Source organism: Sminthopsis crassicaudata, chromosome 2, assembly GCF_048593235.1.
Source record: "Sminthopsis crassicaudata isolate SCR6 chromosome 2, ASM4859323v1, whole genome shotgun sequence".
Lineage (NCBI taxonomy): Eukaryota > Metazoa > Chordata > Mammalia > Dasyuromorphia > Dasyuridae > Sminthopsis > Sminthopsis crassicaudata.
The window spans coordinates 457,313,245-457,334,268 of NC_133618.1; the positions used below are offsets into that span (position 1 = coordinate 457,313,245).

Consider the following 21,024-nt stretch of genomic DNA (forward strand, 5'->3'; position numbering starts at 1 on the left):
ATCTACACATATTATAAACCAGGGCTTGATTTTTTTGTTGGCTGATTGCTTAGACTTAAGAAAGTGATGGAGAAAAAAATTAATAATGAAGATTAAATTTTAAAATGTTATTATTTGTATATTACCTTTACCCCACCCTTTCCTCCACTCCCAGCCAATTGTTAAAGATTTTCTAGCACACCTCTGGTGACAGGATATATTTTGAAGATGATATTAAAAAATATAAATACAATAAATGAGTTTGAATCGATCAAGATGGTGTTGGGGTAGAATAATGACCTATGAAGTTTAAATCTATTTCTAATATTCCTTCCATCTCTATCATTCTTTGCTGAGATATTTAATGCATTAAAGTCCTTTCCTGCTCTAAATAAGCATAATTCTAAGTTCGCAGTTTCATATATCAAGTATTCTTAAAATAGAACACTCTGCAAAACTTCTCATTAGATAGATGCATTCTTATACTCTTAAATAATTTTTATGGACTATGTAACCAATTAGATATATAATAGTAAAATAAAGAACATAAGCTCTAGAATTAGTGAACTTGGTATCAAATCCCACATCAAATAATGATTAAATTTATTACTTTGTGCAAGTCATTTAACTTCCTTTTGCCTTATTTTCCTCATTTTAAAAATGAGATGACACTGAGAACCTTTCCACACCCTAAAACTATGATTTTATGAAATTATATATATTAAGAATCTACTACATAACCAATATGATGTAAACTCCTTGAGGACAATGGGCAACAAGGTGATGCAGTGGATAAACCATCAAGCCTGGAGTAAGGAAGACTCATTTTCCTGAGTTCAAATGTGACCTTAGACACTTACTAGCAGTGTGACTCTGGGCAAGTCACTTAATCCTGTTTGTCTCAGTTTCCTCATAAACTGTATAAGAGCATTACAATATCTTTGCCAGAAAAATTAAAACAAAACAAAACAAAACAAAACAAAACAAAACAAAACAACAAAAAAAAAAACAAATGGAGTCATGAAGATTCAGAAATGACTGAAATGACAACAAAAAATTTTGAAAACAAGATGTGTTTCATGTCTTTCTTTAATTTTCTAACACTAGTACATAAATGCATTGCCTGGCTTGTAATGAGAACATAATAAACACTTGTTAATTTATAAAAGCTTGTAAAAATAGGAATAAAAGACAAATCCTTTTTGTTTCACAATTTCCCTGAAGGTTGGCCCTAAGTGGAAATCATCACTCTGGCTAATTCCAAGAAATGATTAAAAATATTTTCATTAAGAACATCATAGTTACCAGGACCAGGAAAGCTAAGAGTTAATATAATTGCATCCCTCAAAGGTTTCTGTCTGACTCCTAAAGAAATTGTCACCTTGTGGGAATAATTCTGCCACTTCAGGGATGGCCAGATGTCAGGAATGGGGCTAGCATAAAGGTCACATTGAATATAAATATATCTGATCCAGCAAATGCAATAACTTCTCCAAGAGGACAGTCTGGCCCAATGAGACAGAAATGTCTCTTTTTTCCCCTCAAACCTATCTGAGGGGAGGACACACACCTTTTGGACAGTATGCAGTAGATTTATCTACCAAGAGTAGGTTTTTTATGTGACAGATAAGTAAGAGATTTAAGCCACCTAAAGAATCTCAGCCCTAATAAAAAATGCGGATTAGGTAAAATGTTCTTTTTTATGCCCTCCTAGCTATTATATTAGATTATATTGTATTATATTATGTCACATTACATTATATTATATAACATTAAGTAAATCACTTTTTTCTCTGAGTTTCAGTTCCCACACTGAAGCAGCACAAAACTAGGCTCCTAAAATTAGAAGAGACCCTGGAGACTAGCTATTTGAATGTTCCCATTTCACTGATGAGAAAAATTAGATCCAGATAAACTAAATGAGCTGACTACTAGGTCACACGCTAGGAAATAAAGGAGTTGAAATTTGAACTTGTTTCAAAGTTAGTACTGTTATTATTAGATATAGTAATAATAAGTCAACAGTAGCAGCAGCATAGCAGCTAGGGAGTACAGTGGATAAAGCATACAACTTAGAGTCAAGGAGTTTTGAATTCAATCCTGATTCAGACACTAGCTGTGTAACTCTAGATAAATGATATAACCCCCAGCTTCTTAGCCTGTGGTTTTCGTCACTGAATGTGGGAGTCACAACATGATGTTTTTATAATCAGTGTTTGTAGTGTTATATTGACCAAATTAGTTGAAAATGTTAATTATCATGCTTTGTCAATGACAGCCTAGCAAACTTGTACAAAGAATAGTCTTGGTGGTATATATCCTTCTGGAGAGCTGAGTTCTTAAATATTGTTCCTCAACTATTTGCTACTTATCTCTTGATATCCCTCTGCTCCACCAATGCCAAACAGAAGAATTTTTCAGTCACCAAAACACAGGGTTCTCCAGACAGGATGTGCCCAAACAATGCATTACTTGAGGATGTAAAAACAAAAGGCAACATAACATTTCAGGTCGGAAACAGTTCCAGTAATGATTCTCAGTTAAACTGAATTTTGTCACTAGACTAATGAGTTTAGGAAGTATCACTGCCTAACCTCTCTGACAGACAGAAGTCCCACAAGGTGGGATAGAGGGAGAGTTTTTGGCTTTCCAAATATGACTTAGTGAAGCAAAAGGATCACTGGATTTAGGAGATTACTTAAGTACATTAAACATCATTTCAGGAAGTCCCAGAACCCTCCTTCCCCCCTAGTACAAATAATAGGGCAGAGGAGCCTTTTCTATTTTGGTAATTTTATTGGGTCCTCCCCCCCTTTATCTCAGGACAAACAACAAGAATGACAAAAACAACAACAAAAACAACCCAATTTTCTTCATGGACTTCATTTATGATCTTACTATAATCTTAGTAGAACTAGTCAGTATAACCAGATGAGTGTATATTACTTTTTCTTAAATGATAAAAAATAATTAAAGGTCTATTTCTCTACTTTTGCTATTTTTCTCCAATGGACAGAGCACAATTTCTGAGCTCCAAATGGAAATTTTATTGAATGTCATTTGTATATCAAATGACATTTCTGAAACTTATATTTATATATTAAGAAAAGTTCAGGACTCCAGTCATCTCTCCCTATTTCTTCTATTTATCTGGCTGACTTTGGCAAGTTTCCTTCATCCCATTTTTTACTAAGGAAGAGAAAAGCAAATGAAGGTGGCCTAGCTGTACCAGATCTAAAACTGTATTATAAAAATTATATTATTATATCAAATCCATTTGGTACTGGCTAAGAAATAGAGAAGTTGATCAGTGGACTAGGTTAGGTTCATAGAACAAAATATCCATGACTATAGCAATCTAGAATTTGGCAAACCCAAAAGTTTTTGGGATAAGAATTCAGTATTTGACAAAAACTGCTGGTCAAATTGGAAACTAGTATTGCAGAAAGTAGTCTTAGACCCACACCTAACACCATGTAGTAAAATAAGGTCAAAATGGGTTCATGATCTAGATATAAAGAATGATGTTATAAACAAATTAGAAGAACATAGCATAGTTTAGCTCTCAGATTTGTGGAGGAGGAAGGAATTTATGACCAAAGAACTAGAGATACTTATTGATCACAAAACACATAAGTTTGATTATATTAAGTTAAAAAGGTTTTGTACAAACAAATTTAATGCAGACAAAATTAGAAGGAAAGCAACTGGGAAAACATTTTTATATCCAAAGGATCTAATAAAAGCCTCATTTCTAAAATATATAGAGAATTGACTGAAACTTATAATAGTTCAAGCCATTCTCCAATTGATAAATGATCAAAGGATATGAACAGACAATTTTCAGATGAAGAAATTGAAACTAAAAAAAAAAAAAAAAAAGAAATTGAAACTATTTCTAGCTACATGAAAAGGTGCTCTAAATCACTATTGATAAGAAAATTACAAATCAAGACAACTCTGAGATACCACTATATACTTCTCAGATTGGCAAAGACGACAGGAAAAGATAATGACTAATGTTGGAGGGAATGTGGGAAAACTGAGACACTGATACATTACTGGTGGAATTGTGAACAGATCCAGCCATTCTGGAGAATGATTTGGAACTATGCTCAAAAAGTTATCAAACTGTGCATACCCTTTGATCCAGCAGAGTTTCTACTGGGCTTATATCCCAAAAAGATCTTACAGGAGGGAAAGGGATCCACATGTGCAAAAATGTTTGTGGCAGTTCTCTTTATAGTTGCAAGAAACTGGAAACTGAGGGATGCCCATCAATCGGAGAATGACTTGATATATGGTATATACCAAATTATGGTATATGAAGATTATGGAATATTATTGTTCTGTAAGAAACGACCAGCAGGATGATTTCAGAAAGGCCTGGAGAGACTTACATGAACTGATGCTGAGTGAAATGAGAAGAACCAGGAGATTATTATACACAGCAACAAGAAGACTATACGACAATCAATCCTGATGGTGGCTCTCTTCAGCATTGAGATGATTCAAACTAATTCCACTTGTGCAGTGATAAAGAGAACCATCTCCACTAAGAGAGAGAACCATGGGAACAGAGTGTGGAACACAACATAGCATTCTCTCTCTGTTGTTATTTGCTTGCATTTTGTTTTCTTTCTCAGTTTTTCTTTTTCTTTCTTCTTGATCTAGTTTTTCTTGTGCAACAAGATAATTGCATAAATATGTATACATATATTGGATTTAACATATATTTCAATATATTTCAATATATTTTAACATGTATTGGACTACCTGCCAGCTAGGGAAGGGGGTAGGGGTAAGGAAGATAAAATTTGGAACAAAAGGTTTTGCAAGGGTCAATATTGAAAAAATTAGCCATGCATATGCTTTGTAAATAAATAGCTTTAACAAAAAAAATTGACCCCATGTCATCTTATTAACATGGCATGATACATTACAGTTCATAGGATTACAAAAAATCTATACAGAGAGGGAAGAAGGAAGAGAAGAAAGAAAAAAAGAAGGAAGGCAGGAAGGAAGAAAAGAAGGAAGGAAGGAAGGAAGGAAGGAAGGAAGGAAGGAAGGAAGGAAGGAAGGAAGGAAGGAAGGAAGGAAGGAAGGAAGGAAGGAAGGAAGGAAGGAAGGAAGGATTTAAGAGCCTGCTAGGGACCAGAAACTATTCTAAGAGCTGGAATAAACCTTAGATGTCATTGTCAAAGTCCTCTTTCTAGAGTTGAGTAACTAAATCTCAGAAAATTAAAATGACTTGTCCAAGCTCACACAGATAGTAAGTAATAGAGGCAGGATGTGAATACTGGTCTGTTACCTTTTGTAACTAAGTCATCATAAATACATGTTGTTTCTCCTCTGTGAGCCTCAGTTTCCTCATTTGTCAAAAGATGTTTTGGATTAGATTAACTTCTAAAGTCCCTTTTCTGGTCTAGCATAAAATATACTTGAATTCTATTCAGCTCTAATCCTATTCAGCTTTAATATTATATATTCTAAGATTCCTTTCAGTTCAAACTGCATCATTCCATAATTCCAAGTCATAGATCAAGATAACAGAATTTTAAAGTTGAAAGGAATTTGGTAGCTATCTATACATTACTACATAGTCCCCTCTCCCTCATAAAAAGAAGGAAAAGAATAAAAGAGAATTTATTAACACTCATTCCATCAGTCATCATTCTTTTGCTTAAAGATTTCCAGGGGGGAAAAACCTATTGCCTCCTGAGATAGTCCACTAGACTTCTGGAACAGTTTGATTATTTCACTTTCTGACCTCTGGGCCCCACAATCCCTTTTGAACTCAGTAGCCCTTCTAGTATTTGAAAACATCTTTTACCTTCCCCTCATAATAAGCCTTCTTTATTTATTTATTTTATTTTCTAGACTAAGCATCCCAAATTTCTTTAGCAAATTCTTATATAATGGTCTCAGAGCCTTCCTTCTAGTTTTCTTCCACATATTAAAAATATTTCAGATGGGCTCTGGCCTAAGCACAGTACAACAGGAATATCACCTCCTGCTCAAAATCAGTGCTTCCCTATTAGTTAGTCACACATTTTGACCTTGTAGTTCACTAAAATACCTAAATCATTTTCAGTCACATTATTTTTTAGCTATACCATATCTATTAGGTACTTAGGAAGTTGATATTTTCACCTTCTGGACATTTATTGTTATCAGATTCAATTTTATCATATTTTCCACTATGTGCTATCCTATTCATCTCTTTTTGGATTATAATTCTATCACGTGGTTGATAAGCTATCCATTCCAGCTTTGTATCTTCTCAGCCAGTTTGATAAATGTGTAAGTAGAGGTATCAAACACATGGCCTAGGGAATACATTGCCCCCTGGGGGGGGAACATGTTTGGCCAAGTAAAAATAAAATGTTTTTGAGAAATATTTAATAAAAATACAGTGAAACATAGATAAATCAAAATAGTGGTTTTCTAAGTCAATTGCTGAGATTCTTATTATGGCTTAGTAGTTACTCTTTCTATTTGAGTTTGACTCCACTGATCCAAATCATTGATAAAAATGTTACACAGCAGAGATCCAAGTACCTCACACTGATGAAAGGATGTCTAACAAATATAGTCCTAGAGCTAACAGAGCCATTATTGTCAGAGCAGCCTGGGTTCTCTGCAGGAGCGAGACAGGCACCGACCGCATTGTCCCATTGGTCTAATCGAGTGACAGACCCTTGTACAGATGAGAGTCTTCCTATTGCTGCCATCCATTCTGATGAGCAGGATCTCAACACAAACAGCCAGACTGAGGGGTCCAGAGATCCATGACCAATAGGAAAACTCTCTAGCCTCACTTAGGAGATGTCTGTATCGACAACTGAGTGGGCTTGGATTACCCAGCCCCTGACATATACCAATATTCTCTCACCCGATCAATTATAGCAGGAGCCCAGTGCAGCCTGCTGGAGACATTCTAATCGAGATGAGGCACTGGGGAAACAAAATAAGATAAAGACATGAGGAGTGGGGGTAGACTAGGGTTTGCACAAAGAAGGAGAAATGAGAGCAAGGGAAAGGAAAGGGGAGCGTGGGAGGAGAGGGAACAAGCAAATGTTCGAAGGAACCTGCATTTGTTTTGCTATCCTGGCAATTAATGCTCGAAAGTGACATTTTTAAGGGGCTCTTGTGACAGCTTTAGTGACATTACTGTTTGTGGTTTGATGACAAATCTCAGTCTATATCTTATTTTAGAGAGCGCCGAGACAGCTCTGAGGACTGTTGCCTGGGGATGCCAAGCTCAACTCTGACAAAGTCACCCTTTTTGCCTAAGCCCAGGCATTTAGAAACAATAGATATAGTCTAGAAACAGAAGGGAAACTACAAGAAGGTAAAAGCTTGTAAGTAGAGCCAGGGTTTGTTGTTCACTCTTGATGGGGCAATTTATTAATTGGAGTTAGATGAAGTACTTTAGTAATGGAAACAAATGTTTTTGTTTTTTTGTTTTTGCCTTTAAAGGGGAAAAATAAAAATAAATAAATGAAGGAACTATCTCATATCTGGACACTTTGTAGGCTGACCTCTGAAGCTCATTTTCAACTAACTAGACGCTTTCTGGCTTCTATAATGTCCTGAGAAGGCAAAATGATCGCAAGTAAAATTTACAAAGCCACATCCAAGGCAGGCATTGAAAGAAGAAGGCTGAGAATCGCTACTCATGGCATTGACCCTATCTCTAAAATGCGCAGTAGAGAGTGGAGAATGTGTTTGAAATCAGAAGGTATGCCATTTTTCCTCCTATACGGCAGATGCCAGGAATGGATGGGTGGTGATAGCAGGCAGCTTTTCTTGGAGATACAGAGAATTTCTCAGGGCTGGAAAGATCAAATAAAGAGCTTTGCCACCGATTTGTAGCTCCTTCATGTTTCACTGGACCATGTGATTAGGGGAAAGGGAATAAATGTTTACATAGTACCTACTATGTTCCTGGCACTATGCTTAGTGCTTGACAGGTATTATCTCTGTGGATCCTCATGGATCACAGAATCACAGACAGAGAGCTGGCAGGGACATTGGATTCTAAGAGAGTGTAGAAACCATCTAGTCCAAGCTACTTATTTTATAAGTGAAGAAACTGAGACCCAGAGCGATTAAGTCTCTTGCCCAAAGTAATTTGGGTAGAAAAGCCAGGATACCAAGCCAGTAAAAAAGTACTTCATTCTATATTAGGCTGCACTTTTGATTGGAGATTTTCCCTAACATGCCACAGAAATCTCCTGACTCTGGAAACTGGTTTAACTTCTGTATTTGAAATATTGGAAACACCGACAAATCCTTGGGGCCTCCCTCTGGATTGGCTTATTTCTCCTAGAACCTCCATTTTTAAAAGGCTGCCCAGGTCAGTTATCTCTTCATTTATTTCTACATCATTTTCCTGCTGTTACAGATCTTCTCTACAATATCTCTATGCCAGATGACCCTGTATCCTTATATCTTCATCCTTATCCATTACACTCACTTTTCACCTTCCCTTTATAGAATATTTTCCTTGAACTGGACTTTAAGTTCTTTGAAAGCAGAAATGTCTTTTGTTCTACTTGTATTTGTATTCCCAGTGCTGAGGCACACGAGTACTTAACAAATGCTCATTGACTCACTGGCTTATTCAGTGTTGATTGGGTTCTAGAGATGGAGTCAAACAGCCTAAATTGGAATTATGGCTATGCTACTTAAATAACTCTATGACACTGGCCAAGAAATTTCCCTTCCCTTTACCCATCAGGAAAGACTTAATAGAAGAAGAAAACTTAAGCTAGACTTTGAAGTTAAAATTAGATTTTGGATAGAGAAAATGGAAGAGGAAATCCTGGGTGAAGGTATCAAAATGTATACCATTCCCATTCCTGAACATATTATATAAAGCATGATCCCCTAAAGACAATAAAGTGAGAATATTTTACCCCTCTAATTGCAAGGCATGATGCTCATTTCATGCTTATTGAATGAGAATAAAGACTATGGAGGGAGAGGACTGCAAATGTAACAGGCTTGGAAGTCACAGCCCTCAAATCTAAATCCTACCTGTTTGATCTCAGGCAAGTAATTTACCTTCTCTTGGCAACAGTTTGCTCATCTACAAATAAAGGGAGTTGGATTAAGGAGCCTCTGGTGTCCCTTCCAAGTTAAATCTCTTATCCTCCAAATCTACAACTACAGAATTTTACCTTTGATATTCCTACTATAGAAATCTTCAACATCATTAACTTTTCAAAAATACATGGATTCGGAAGTAATTTATATAAAATGTATTCAAGTGTAAAAGACTAGGCCCATTGAATTGCCAAAGCAGGTCACCCCTCTATAGGATGCTGCTGTCTCTTTTGAATGACATCTTTAAGAAAGCTTATGTTTTTAATTTCATTTTTAAACTGAATAAAACGAGAATCAATTTATCATCCTGTTGAACACATTGGTCTGGTCTCTAGAGACCTGAATTCTAGTTCTGGTCTTGCTACTGAAATGAAATACGATCTGGTGAGAGACTGATGTCAATGGTGCTTATTAGTATGTTTTACTGGTGGTGTTTTTTCCTCTCTCTACAATTTCTCATAGATTTCCCTTTTTATCCTTTCATAAAATCATCATCATAGTCTAGGCTCTCCTTATTTCTTGACTGACTATTGAAATAGTCTTCTGATAGACTCATAAAATCAAATATGAGTCTTTCCTCACTCCATTTCATTCTCTGACACAGCTGCCAAAGTGACTTTCCTCAAATGTAGGTCTGACCCTGTCACCACACGATGGATCTCTATTCCCTCTAGGATCACATTTAATAAGATCCTTTTGTTGGCATTCAAAATTCATCACAACCTGGTCACTTTCTATCTTCTTAGTTTTTAACACATCATTCCCCTCCATCTACTTTATAATCTAGTCATACTGATCAAAATTACTATTTATATACATGTTGCATATGTTGTCTCTCTGGTGGCATATAAGTTCCTTCAGGCCAACAGCTGTTTTGGCTTTTTCTTTGTTCTAAGATGGGCCTGACTAAGACAAGTCCTGTCACAATTCAGTTTGGACATTATAATAAATTGGGAGACTCTACATCATTCACATTTAACAAAAGCAAATTTGCTTAGCCATAGCAGAAAAATAATCAACCAAGACAGGCAGTGTTAGACATCCTGAGTTGATTCAGCTGAATGAAGAAGCTTCTATCAGAATTGACCAGATAAGCAGGTGAGAGTCTCTCTAGATCCTCCTGGGTGCCCAGTATTCAGGTTATGAAAAAGAGGTATTAGCAGTTCAAACCTTTAGCTCCCTGTTCAAGACAAGTCTCAAAGAAGGAAGGTCTCAATATCATTCACGGGGAAAAAACACACACACACACACACACACACATACACACACAAACACACACAACAAAAACAACCCATCAATAAAACAAACAAATAACAATATTAAAAAAAAAAAAAACTAGTCTAATCTACATGAAAGAAAGAGTTAAGGTATTGCTCTCACTGAGGATAATGTAAATTAGTGCATTGTTCTATGCCCGGTACATAATAAATAGTTAATAAATGCTTCTTTACTGATAGTTTACTAACGCTTTTCTTCACAATGGCCTTGTGAGACAGGCACAACAAATATTATAATTTCCGTTTTGTAGATGTGGAGGAAAGAGATTTGGGAAATTACTTTAATATGAAGACAAAGGACATTAATAAATGAAATAAAATTAAGAGATTGGACTATATCAGTTCTCAAAATAATTTGTCATAGAACACTTTGGAGTTTGAAATATATAATTCAAGGAATTCATAAACTGTAGTCTAGGAAGTCTGGAACAAATGAGAAGGAATGAGAGAGTTGTAGACCAAAGTGAGGAAAATGAAGCCTATTATTGTCATATTTAAAATTATCTCATGAAAATAAGTCCTTTGAATACAAGTCAGGACAGCCTGGGCTATCGTGGCTTAGGAAGATGTTGTCCTCTGTCATTCTGGACTTCGTGTTTGGGAGTAGCTCCCTGGGTCAAGCTATTCCTGAGGTCATAGCATAGTTTCTTGGATTGGAAAAAGGATTTGTTGTGCACATTGCCTTAATCTTTAGATACTCTTTCTATTCTCAGGACATCTGGTGTCCCCTTCCAAACCACCTGTCTCTCTGCAGGACCTGTCCCCCAAGTTTGCCACAGGCACATTTTAGAACTTTGCCTCACTGCCAGACACTTTTCAATTCGTGGATTCATTCCAAACCTTGCTGGGGTCTCTTAAAGCTTTTCTTCTCTTGAATCAGAGACAGATCATTGTTAATTCCTTGCTTTAGATCCACAGCTGCTCCTCACCTTATGTCCTTGTCACATACCTCTTGTCCTTAGATTCATGAAGAAAGAGTTCCCTCACTATTGACACTCCAGAAAAGTATCAAAGGCATCAAAAACCTTCTCTTTGATGTTTCTTGGAATGGAATCTGAGAAACACTGGAGCAACCAGAGATTATTTCTAATTCTTAAAATTCTATAGCCAAACTGTGCTGAAGTTAAAGCATTATATAATTGCTAACTATTTGGCTCTAACTGAACTCACACATAAATAACATTTTTGCAGAGTTATGGGGGGGGGGGGGGGGGGGTTGAAATGCAATGGAAGGTCCAACCCTCATGATTTCATTTTATAGAAAATTCCCTATGAAGCACTTTATAATGTGATACAGATCAGCAGCTCACTTGCACCTCAGTTTTAAAGAGTTGTCTAGACACATAGAGAGAGAGATTAGATAATATACCCATGCTAACAGGTAGGATGGATTAGAGATAGGCTTTGGATCAAGATCTTCTTCACTTTAAGGACAATTTTTACCCATTATATTTCACTCCCTTTCTTTAAAGATAGTAGGGTCATGACTTGGTAGAGATCTTAGAATTTGAGTAAGAAAGATCCAAGTTCAAATCTAGTTCTAGACACTAACTAGGATTATATAACTAGGAAGTATCTAGGACTGGATTTAAAATGTTCTTGTGCCTATTTGGGTCTCAATTTCCTCATCAATAAAATGAAAGATTTAGTCCTGATGGCCTTTCAGGCCCATTTTAGGTCTAAATATATGATTATCAAATCTAACCTTCTCATATTAAGGATAAGGAAAACTGAGGCACTAAATCTGTCATATTAATGAGAGGTTAAGAAAATTGCTCAAGGTCAAAGTTATGCTACAATACTAGAGATAGGATCCAAATCCAGGTCCCCTGATCCCAAATTTAGTGCTCTCTCCACCATTATGAGTCTTAAATATTTTAGTGTCTTGGAATCCATTAGTGTCCAAAAAGTGCCTGCTCAAAATAATGTTTTTAAATGTAAATAAAACACATCTGATTAAAAAAAACAAATTATGTGGAAATATATATATATATATATATATATATACACACACACATTCAGGCAACATATATATATATATATATATATATATACACACACACATATATATATATATACATATATATATTTGTGTGTGTGTATATATGTTTATATGCATTATTTATACCTATATATGTTTACATATATATAAATGTTCAAAGAAATCAAATTAAGAACGCTGGAATTAGGCCATTTTGCCTATGCTCTGAAGTTCTGGTCTATTTTTCCATGATTTCCTACAAGGAACTAATAAGTTACATTCTCAATTCTATAATGATAGCTAACATTTATATATTACTTTATGATTTTCAAAATGCTTTATAAATATTTTTTCATTTTATCCTCACAACAAAACTGGAAGGTTGGTGCTATTATTGCTTCCATTTTACAGATGGAAAACCAAGGTAGATTTTTTTAGGGTCACACAACTAGTGAGTTTCTGAGGCTATATCTGATCTTCTTGAGTCCAGTTAAGAGGTACAGTGAACAGAGTGCTGGGTCTGGAGGCAAGAAAAGTTATCTTTCTGAGTTCAAATCTCACCTCAGACACTTACCAGTTGTGTAACCCAGGGCAAGTCACTTAATCCTGTGTGCCTCAGTTTCCTCATCTGCAAAATGAGCTAGAGAAGGAAATGACAAACCATTACAGAATCATTGCCAAGAAAACCCCAAAATGGGTCATGAAGTGTTCCACAGGGGCACATGACTGGAAAATGACTAAACTGATGAACTTTCTGATACCAGGTCCAATAATCTGTCCTTTCTAGGGTGCCATTTATTAATTGCTCGGAGGCATATCCAGACTCACAGACTTATCAAAAGATTTAGCTATAAATAGCTACACATGTTTATGAATACAAAGAGATATATAGATACTTAGGCAATAACTCCCTATATCCTATATCCATTACCAGCTCTTATCCTATGATCCTGAATATCCTTTGAAGCACTCAGAAGACCAAGTATCTTTCTTGTAGAAGAGTCCCTTCTGCCCAATTAGTATTGGAAAATGAATACTCGAGGTGCCTTCTGCAACAATTAACAAATTGATGCTACCTAGATACATCTTCCCATCTTTGTAAGGTAAGCTCAGCCCTATGTATAGTTTAATCATCTTATCAATTTCACAGGAATACATGTAGCCCAGCTTGAAAAATCAGAATATTCTAGTAAGTCTGCTCTTTGGAAAAATGTACCACAATGCTCTGTTGTCTTATAATTTCTCCTGGTCTGGTTTATATCCAATTAGGAACTTTCTTTCTGACTGAAAGAAAGCAATAGATTCCTAAAAAAAAAAAAAAAAAAAAAAAAAAAAAAAAAAAGCTTGTCATGAACCACAATATCCAGCCTATTACTATATTGTCCCTTTATCTTATTTCTTTCTTTGCCTCTGTCTCTTATATAGTTTTATCAGTAGGTAAAGAAGGAAAACAAACTATTTTGTATCACTTCTCAGTTTTGAGCTGAGGGAGATTAAACACCTTGCCTAAAATCTGGCAATTAGTTTCCTATTTTTCAGAGAGTTTTCTACTTAGATCAGCGACTGATAGCTCTCTGGGCTAGGAGAGTTTCAATTTCATAACCGGCTAATGATTACTTACTGCTATAGGAAAAGAATTAAGCCCCCAAAGAATAACAGAGTTGGTTCTTGCCTTCAGGAAGCTTCCTCTAGAGGAGGAAGGAAAATATTTTATTAAGTAGGATGTTCTGGGACAAAGGAGGAATCTAGGCTAATGTAAGGAAAGGATATAATTTCTAACTAGGGATCTCAAAAAAGACTACAGAAAAGTTGACTTTTAAGTCAGACCTTAAAAGAAGAGAAGGATTTGAATAGACAGCCTGAGGAGGGACAGGTTTTGAGGTAGGAAAGGTGACTTTCAAAAATGTACAGAGATAAGAAAATGTAGGACAAGAAAAGAGGAAAACAGTCCAGTTTGGCATAAAGTACATTAAAGAAAATAAAGAAAAAATTCAGAAAGGTAGCAAACTACAGAGGGCCCTACACATTAGAGCAAAAACTCCACATTTTTGGTAACAGGGAACTACTGAAAGTTCTTGTCAAAAAGACTCAAGTTTCTGGAAAAGGAAGATGATTCTAGATGTGAAGGATGCATTGGAGAAGGGTGGGAATATAAGCAGAAAAACTATGTAGAATCAAGAATGGAAGGATCCTGGTCAGAAGCAGAATCCCCAGTTCTGACAAAAGCTGTATGAATCTGGTTAAATATCTCTAGTATAAGTTTCCTTATCTGTGAAATGTGAAGCATAGAGAATTTGAAGTTCCAGACTTCTGGACTGAGGAGCTAATAAGCAGAGGAGAAAATAATTCCTATACAATGTTCAATTCCTAAATAATTTGTTCCATATTAATATGAATTATTTGTATTGTTCAAGTCTGATGAGAAAAAGAATTTCCTTTCTAGAATTTCTAAGCTTGTTTTCCTTTCAAGGAGAGTCGAAACCATGGGTTAGAACTATGTCTGCAAGACTATCTTCCATATATTTTGTATGTAATTCATAATTTCATGATCTCTCCCATATTAAAGTATACATTTCTTGAGGTCAGAAATGTCTCCTTTTGTATGCACATATCTTAGAATAATGCCTAGCATATAGCAAGCTCTCAATATATCCTTGTTGATTGGCTAGTTATTTAAGGCCTTTGGTACCAGGGAGTAGAAGTCACCAGAAAAGAAGGAGAGCTGTAATTTTTATTTCTGGGCCATTTCTATGATCATTTTATGAATTTTCAGCATTTTCTTCAAAGTAAAAATATTATATATGTGTATGTACTTGTACATACATACACATGTGCACATGCATGTATATACACATATATTATATGTGTGTACATATATCTATGTCTAATAGATAACCATACACATAACACCGATGCATACTTTAAGTGCTTCCATGGGAACCAGGACTCTTTTACCTACTTCTGTGGAGACCTAGACACAAATAATACTTATACTATTTGCTTAACTTAAAGACTTAATAGAGCCCAGATCCAAACTTATTTCTTATGATTCAGAAGTCAAAATTACTTCCAATAACAATATTTTGTCTTGATAGGAAGAATATATTACCAGTGGTAAGGACACAATATTAACATTGCCAATAACTACCTTTCAATATCTCTTGCCAAAGTTAGACATTTTCCTTTGTTCCTCTCAGCCAACATCCACTAGAATATAATACCATCAAATGTAAACTCTGAATGAATCTAATCCATCTAATCCAATCTAATTGTTAAAGATAAGGAAGCTGAGATTATTGAGATCAATTTTCTTGCCAAGTCACACAGATAATACATGATTGGGACAAACCTCAAACCCAGATTTTGTTCTACTCCCAATGTTCTTTTCCCCACAACATGTTCTCCCATCAATGAATAGAAAAAAAAAGGGTCACAGAAGGACTCACCTTTTTTCTCAAAGTCCATCTTCTCCTCACTAGCCTGACCTAGGCTCTCTAGGGTCCGAGTCACCTGGCTCCCAAATTCATCTTCCCGAGAGACATGGTTCGTCCTCCTGGGCTGCTCCTCTTCTTCATAGTCATAGTCGTAGTCATCGAGGATGGGAGTCTCTCGGATGGGCATGCCGATGACAGAATTGTGGGCCTGAAGGCGAGAGTTCCGGAAGCTCTCTCGAGCTTGGGGTCCCAGGAGCACTGATGGGATGTAGTGGATCTCATGGGTTGCTTCTGTGCTAGCACTCTTTTGTGGGACCCGCCGTCGTCTGTGCCAGCGCCGCTGGGCATAAAGTGCCACAGTGAATACCAGCAAGAGCAGAAGGAGGGCAATCAGGCCGCCCTATAGGAGGGAGAACAACAACTTAGGGTTAATGAAGTCTCATGGCTGGGCTTATAACTCAAGAGCTTGGAAGAAATGTTCTCATCCAATGCCTTAATTTTACAGATAAGATGACTGAGGACTTCAGAACCTTAGAGGGTTAAATCCGTCAGCAAGAATTATTTAAGAACCTATTATATGTTGGGCATTGTTCTAAGCATTGACAATACAAAGAAAAAAGAGGAAAAAAAGACCTTGTCCCCAAGGAGCTTATATTCTGGTAGAGAAACATATGGAGATATAAGTAGCAAAGTGAAAATGTCTACCCAGGTCATCTGACTCTATATCCTAAACCATGTTTTTAGTAACTAAATTCAATTTAATTTAATTCAACAAAGATTGACTGAATGTTTATTAAGTGTAGTCACTGGAGGTACAAAAATAAAAACAAAAAAAAAAAGATCCAGAACTCAGATAATCCAGAAGCTTAAACTAAACTATTTCACCTCCCGCCCAAAATGTCACAGAAGGGATTTGTTTATATGGCAAGGGCTAGGCTAGATAACTTCAAAAATCTCATTTAGCTTGAGATCCTGCGACTCTGCTAGATGAGGCAGGTATATGTGGAAGGGAAAAAAGGTAGAGAGCAAGAAGCAGAGAAATTGGAGAAAGAAAGGAGAGGAGGAAAACCTAGAAATGAAGAAATAGAACAACAACAAAAAAGAATACTTTTAAATCGGAGGTAAAACAATTCTTCAGGCTATCTATTCAAGAAATAGTTCAATTTTTTTTTTATTTCTTGCACAGAAAAATCACTTTTGTATTAAGCAGGAGATCAATGGATGAGATAAGTTAACCAATGACGCACAGCCCATCTGTAAATACCAGGTGGAATGCATGAGTAGCAAAGATGGCTGGAGTCATCAGAACATTGATGAAGATTTGTTAACAAAAGGAGGTTTTTTTCAGTCCCCCAAAGATTAATCTAGACCAGAGTTTTCAAGCATGCAATGCAGTATTAGGTATCTGGTCCCAAAGATTGGGGTGAGGGGGTGCTACAAAGCAAGGATGGGCCCCCTGTTTGGAGAACTATAAAGAAATGAGCTGTGCCTTTCCCCATGGTCCTTGCTTCCAATCTGCCACGGGAAACAACTCTATGAGCACAATATGGCAGCTCTCATTAGGATTCCCCCTCCTCCTTCCCTCCCCTCCTTGGTCTCATCTGTTTTCTCATTTGGTCCTGTAATTGACAGTAATGGGAAGAAGAGCTCAGGGAGGCAGTGAATACACTTCTCTTTCTCAGCTGAGCAGATGCAGGCCTGGCAAATGACACTTCTGGGTCCAGGCAAGGCTCAGGGAGCTCCATAGTTGGGAGAGTGGGAAGAACGCCTGCTAAGTAAGACTGGATTTGGCTTCTTGAACAGGGAGAGTTAGTAGGTAAAGACCTATTTGATATAATTCTAAAATATATAGAATTTACAGGTAGAAAAGAAGTCAGGTACCATCTAGCCTAATATATATTTTTAATTTTTTCAGGGAAGCCTAATTTACTTCATTTCATTAACTAATTTATTTTTACTCCTTTACTAGAAGCAAACTGAGGCCCGGAGAAAAGGAAGTAACCTGTTCAATCTTATAATAAATAGAAGTATTAGGATTTGAACCTAAGTCCTTTAATTCCAAATGCAATGTCCTTTATACAATGTCTTGTTTCCAAAATGCCTAAAGATAACTAGTCAATATGCCTTAAAAGTTACAAAATATTTATATGCTGAATTGACCTAGGAATATTTCCTTCTTGCTCTAAGGGGAATACTTAGAGCTCTTAAAACAAAAATCTTTTCATTGTTGGAAAAATATACTGAAAGTATTTTATCCAAGGGGAAAAAAGAGCCTGATTTTCAGAGATTTTCTTTGTGCACTATATGTAATAGCTAAAAACCTAGAATTTACCAAAATATCCAATAGTAGACAAATAGTTAACTAAATTGCAGCACATTAATGTAATGGAATACTACAATATCATTAAGATAAAAGACATGTGAAGAAAATTGAATGAGAATGAAGAAGGAATCCTGTTGGGGATTCAGTAGGAGACTAAAAAATCAGTGTGATATTTGTGTATTGAAAATAATAAATTAAAACCAATCCATTTAAAACAGGTTAGGTTCCTTTCTATACACAAACAAATGTCATCTGCTTGAGGGCAGAAATTATTATATTTCTGTATGTTTATCTCCATTGTCTTGAATACAGTTTGAATTGTAGATGGTGATTAATAATTACTGAATTGGTTGTGTATTGATGTTTAGTATTAAGTTTTCAATAAAACATTTAATGAAAGGATTCTAAAACACTTCCCCTATATGATAATACTAATCTGTCATTCTTCCTACAATTTACTCACTAGTAATCAATCTCATTGTATTAAGCATCTCCCTTTCTTCTTATCCTTAAAAAAATAAATACCCTGACTTTACTGCCTCAGATAGGAGAATCACATCTATCTCCTTTTGGTCTCAGCTTCCTCCTCTATAAAATGAGTTTGTTGGAGTAGATTATTTCTAGGTTATTTTGCAGATCCAATTTTTTGTGTGTGTGTGAAATATGGATTGTATGAATTTATTGATCAGTTTCATTCTCAGATGCTAGAGACACTATGAGAATATGGTTGCAATGGATAGTTGAACTGAGAGTAGGAGAAAAATATGTGTATAAGGAAGGGAGATATTTTTTAAAAAGGAAAATTGAGTTGGAAAAGGAAGAGGGTATCAAATTTAAAACTGGCCCTTAGTATAGCATCAGATTGCCAATCTGCCAATCAATGACTTGCATCATGACTCATGTAAATCCAAATTATTGGGAATGCTTTATAGCAATAGTTTTGCAAAACTTAGGATCTTATGGCAAATTAAAGAAAATGCATAATTTTGTTTAATATAAATTTAACTTAATCTAGATACATAGTATGGTTAGTACTGTTTATACTATATATACAAAATACATCACACATTGCATCACATTACAAAATATTAATATGCAGAATTCAATTATAAGGGAAGCTGTTTTTAAAAGGAAACTTTATACAAACCAACTTCCAATCATTTCAAGGGATTCAGTGTACCAAGTAGCAGAGTACTGTAACATGGGAAAAAAAAACCCATCAGCAACAAAAATTTGAGAACAATTCTCAGTGACACAGTTTATTCATAGCTTCATAAGCTTTAAAGTTGGAAGAACGCTTAGAGCCTACTTGATCAATTTTTTTCATTCAAAACATGGAAAATAGAAGCCCAAAATAATTACACAACTTGTCCAAGAGCACATAAGAAATATGTGCATCTGAAGTTTCATCCAGCTAAATTCTAAATTTCTAAATTCTAAAATTTTGTAATTTCTGGGGTTATTGGTTCTTTAGATTAGAGGTTCTTAAAACTTTTTCCACTTACAGCCCCTTTTCACCTGGGAAATTTTTTACATAACCTGGAATATACAGTTATATAAAATAGATTGATGATAAATCATAATTTTCAATTATGTGACCCCATTTTCAGTTACATGATCCAATAGGTTAAGAAGCTTTGCTTTAGACCAGGGATGGGGAACTTTTTTTCTGCCAAGGGCCATTTGGATATTTATAACATCATTCCTGTACCATACAAAATTATCAACTTATGGAACTCAAGCAGTGGGAGATTGTTATACCCAGATTTCAGCTCATCATCCCCTGCTGCTACCTTAGCAAATGATTTCTAGGGCTTTATACAGATTGAGAACTGGAAGTCCCCTACCCCTGCTCTAGATCCTAGATCTCTGCCCTCAATGAATTGACCTAGAAATATTTCTTTCTTGCTCTAAGGAGAGCACTTGGAGCTCTTAAAACAGGAAGGTTCCATTATCACCGTGTATTTGAATGAGATGTTCTCCTCTCTAGCTGGATGTCTCATAACAGAGTTATCATCACAGCCTGGCAGGACCACAGTGATTCTCAGCTCTCCGAAAGGCACAGAGCACAGAACTGAAGAAAAAATTATTTGGATATCCCCAGGGCCTTGCCATGCGACCAGCTCCCACTCCTTCCTCTTTGAGGAGAATGGGTGAGGAGCTCTCAGAGGCTAGGATAAGAAAGTATGGTTCTTTCCCTACCTTGGATAATCCTACCACCTGCAGTGGTACCTGCCCACGACTGCCTCTCTGCATTTTTTACTCCTACTCATCTCTGCCTCCAGAAACAGAGGACCAGCAAGCTGAAACACAGTATAGGTGTGGGAGGAATTAATAGGGGGAGAGGTCAGGTTCATTGCACAGTGTGAGGGGTGGGTGGAGGAGTCAGTGAGGAGGCAGAGACTTAGGGAAGGTCTCTGACTTTGACACAGGAAAATTAATGAAGGGTCAGAGCTAGAGAGGAATCTGGGGAGAAAGCTGAGGTAACTCTGGTTCCTTCAAAGACCTGATGCCAAATCCGATTTGTGCTGCATACACCTAGGGGAGACCACTGTGAAATGAGGTTTGTGGAGTGTTTCAGAGTTTCCAAAAATAAGAATGCTAGTCTATTTGATTTGGCCCTATGGAGGGGGTTTGATTTCTGTGAGATTACACACGGCACAGACCTGAAGGTCATGAGCTGTCTCCTGAATCTGAGCATTTCTTAAAAAACGTTTCACAGAGGGGAGGAGGAAAAACACAAAAGGATCAACTTTTTCCACCAATGAAGCATCTTGATATAGTGGAGGAAAAATACTGGATTTTAAAATCAGAACTTGGGGTTCACATCTAGCACTGCTGCTTCCTATCTGTGAACCCTGAAACAAATCCATTAATCTCTCTGGACCTTAGTTTCCTGATCTGTAAAATGCCTGG

At 36.2% G+C, this 21,024-nt stretch overlaps 1 protein-coding gene across 1 annotated transcript in view; it reads right to left on the minus strand.

The window, feature by feature from the left end:
* ASTN2 (astrotactin 2) overlaps positions 1-21,024 on the minus strand; it is a 1,161,487-nt gene that overhangs the window by 852,080 nt on the left and 288,383 nt on the right. The window contains 1 exon segment of the mRNA XM_074292901.1: positions 15,798-16,185. Coding sequence (XP_074149002.1) covers positions 15,798-16,185 — 388 coding nt within the window.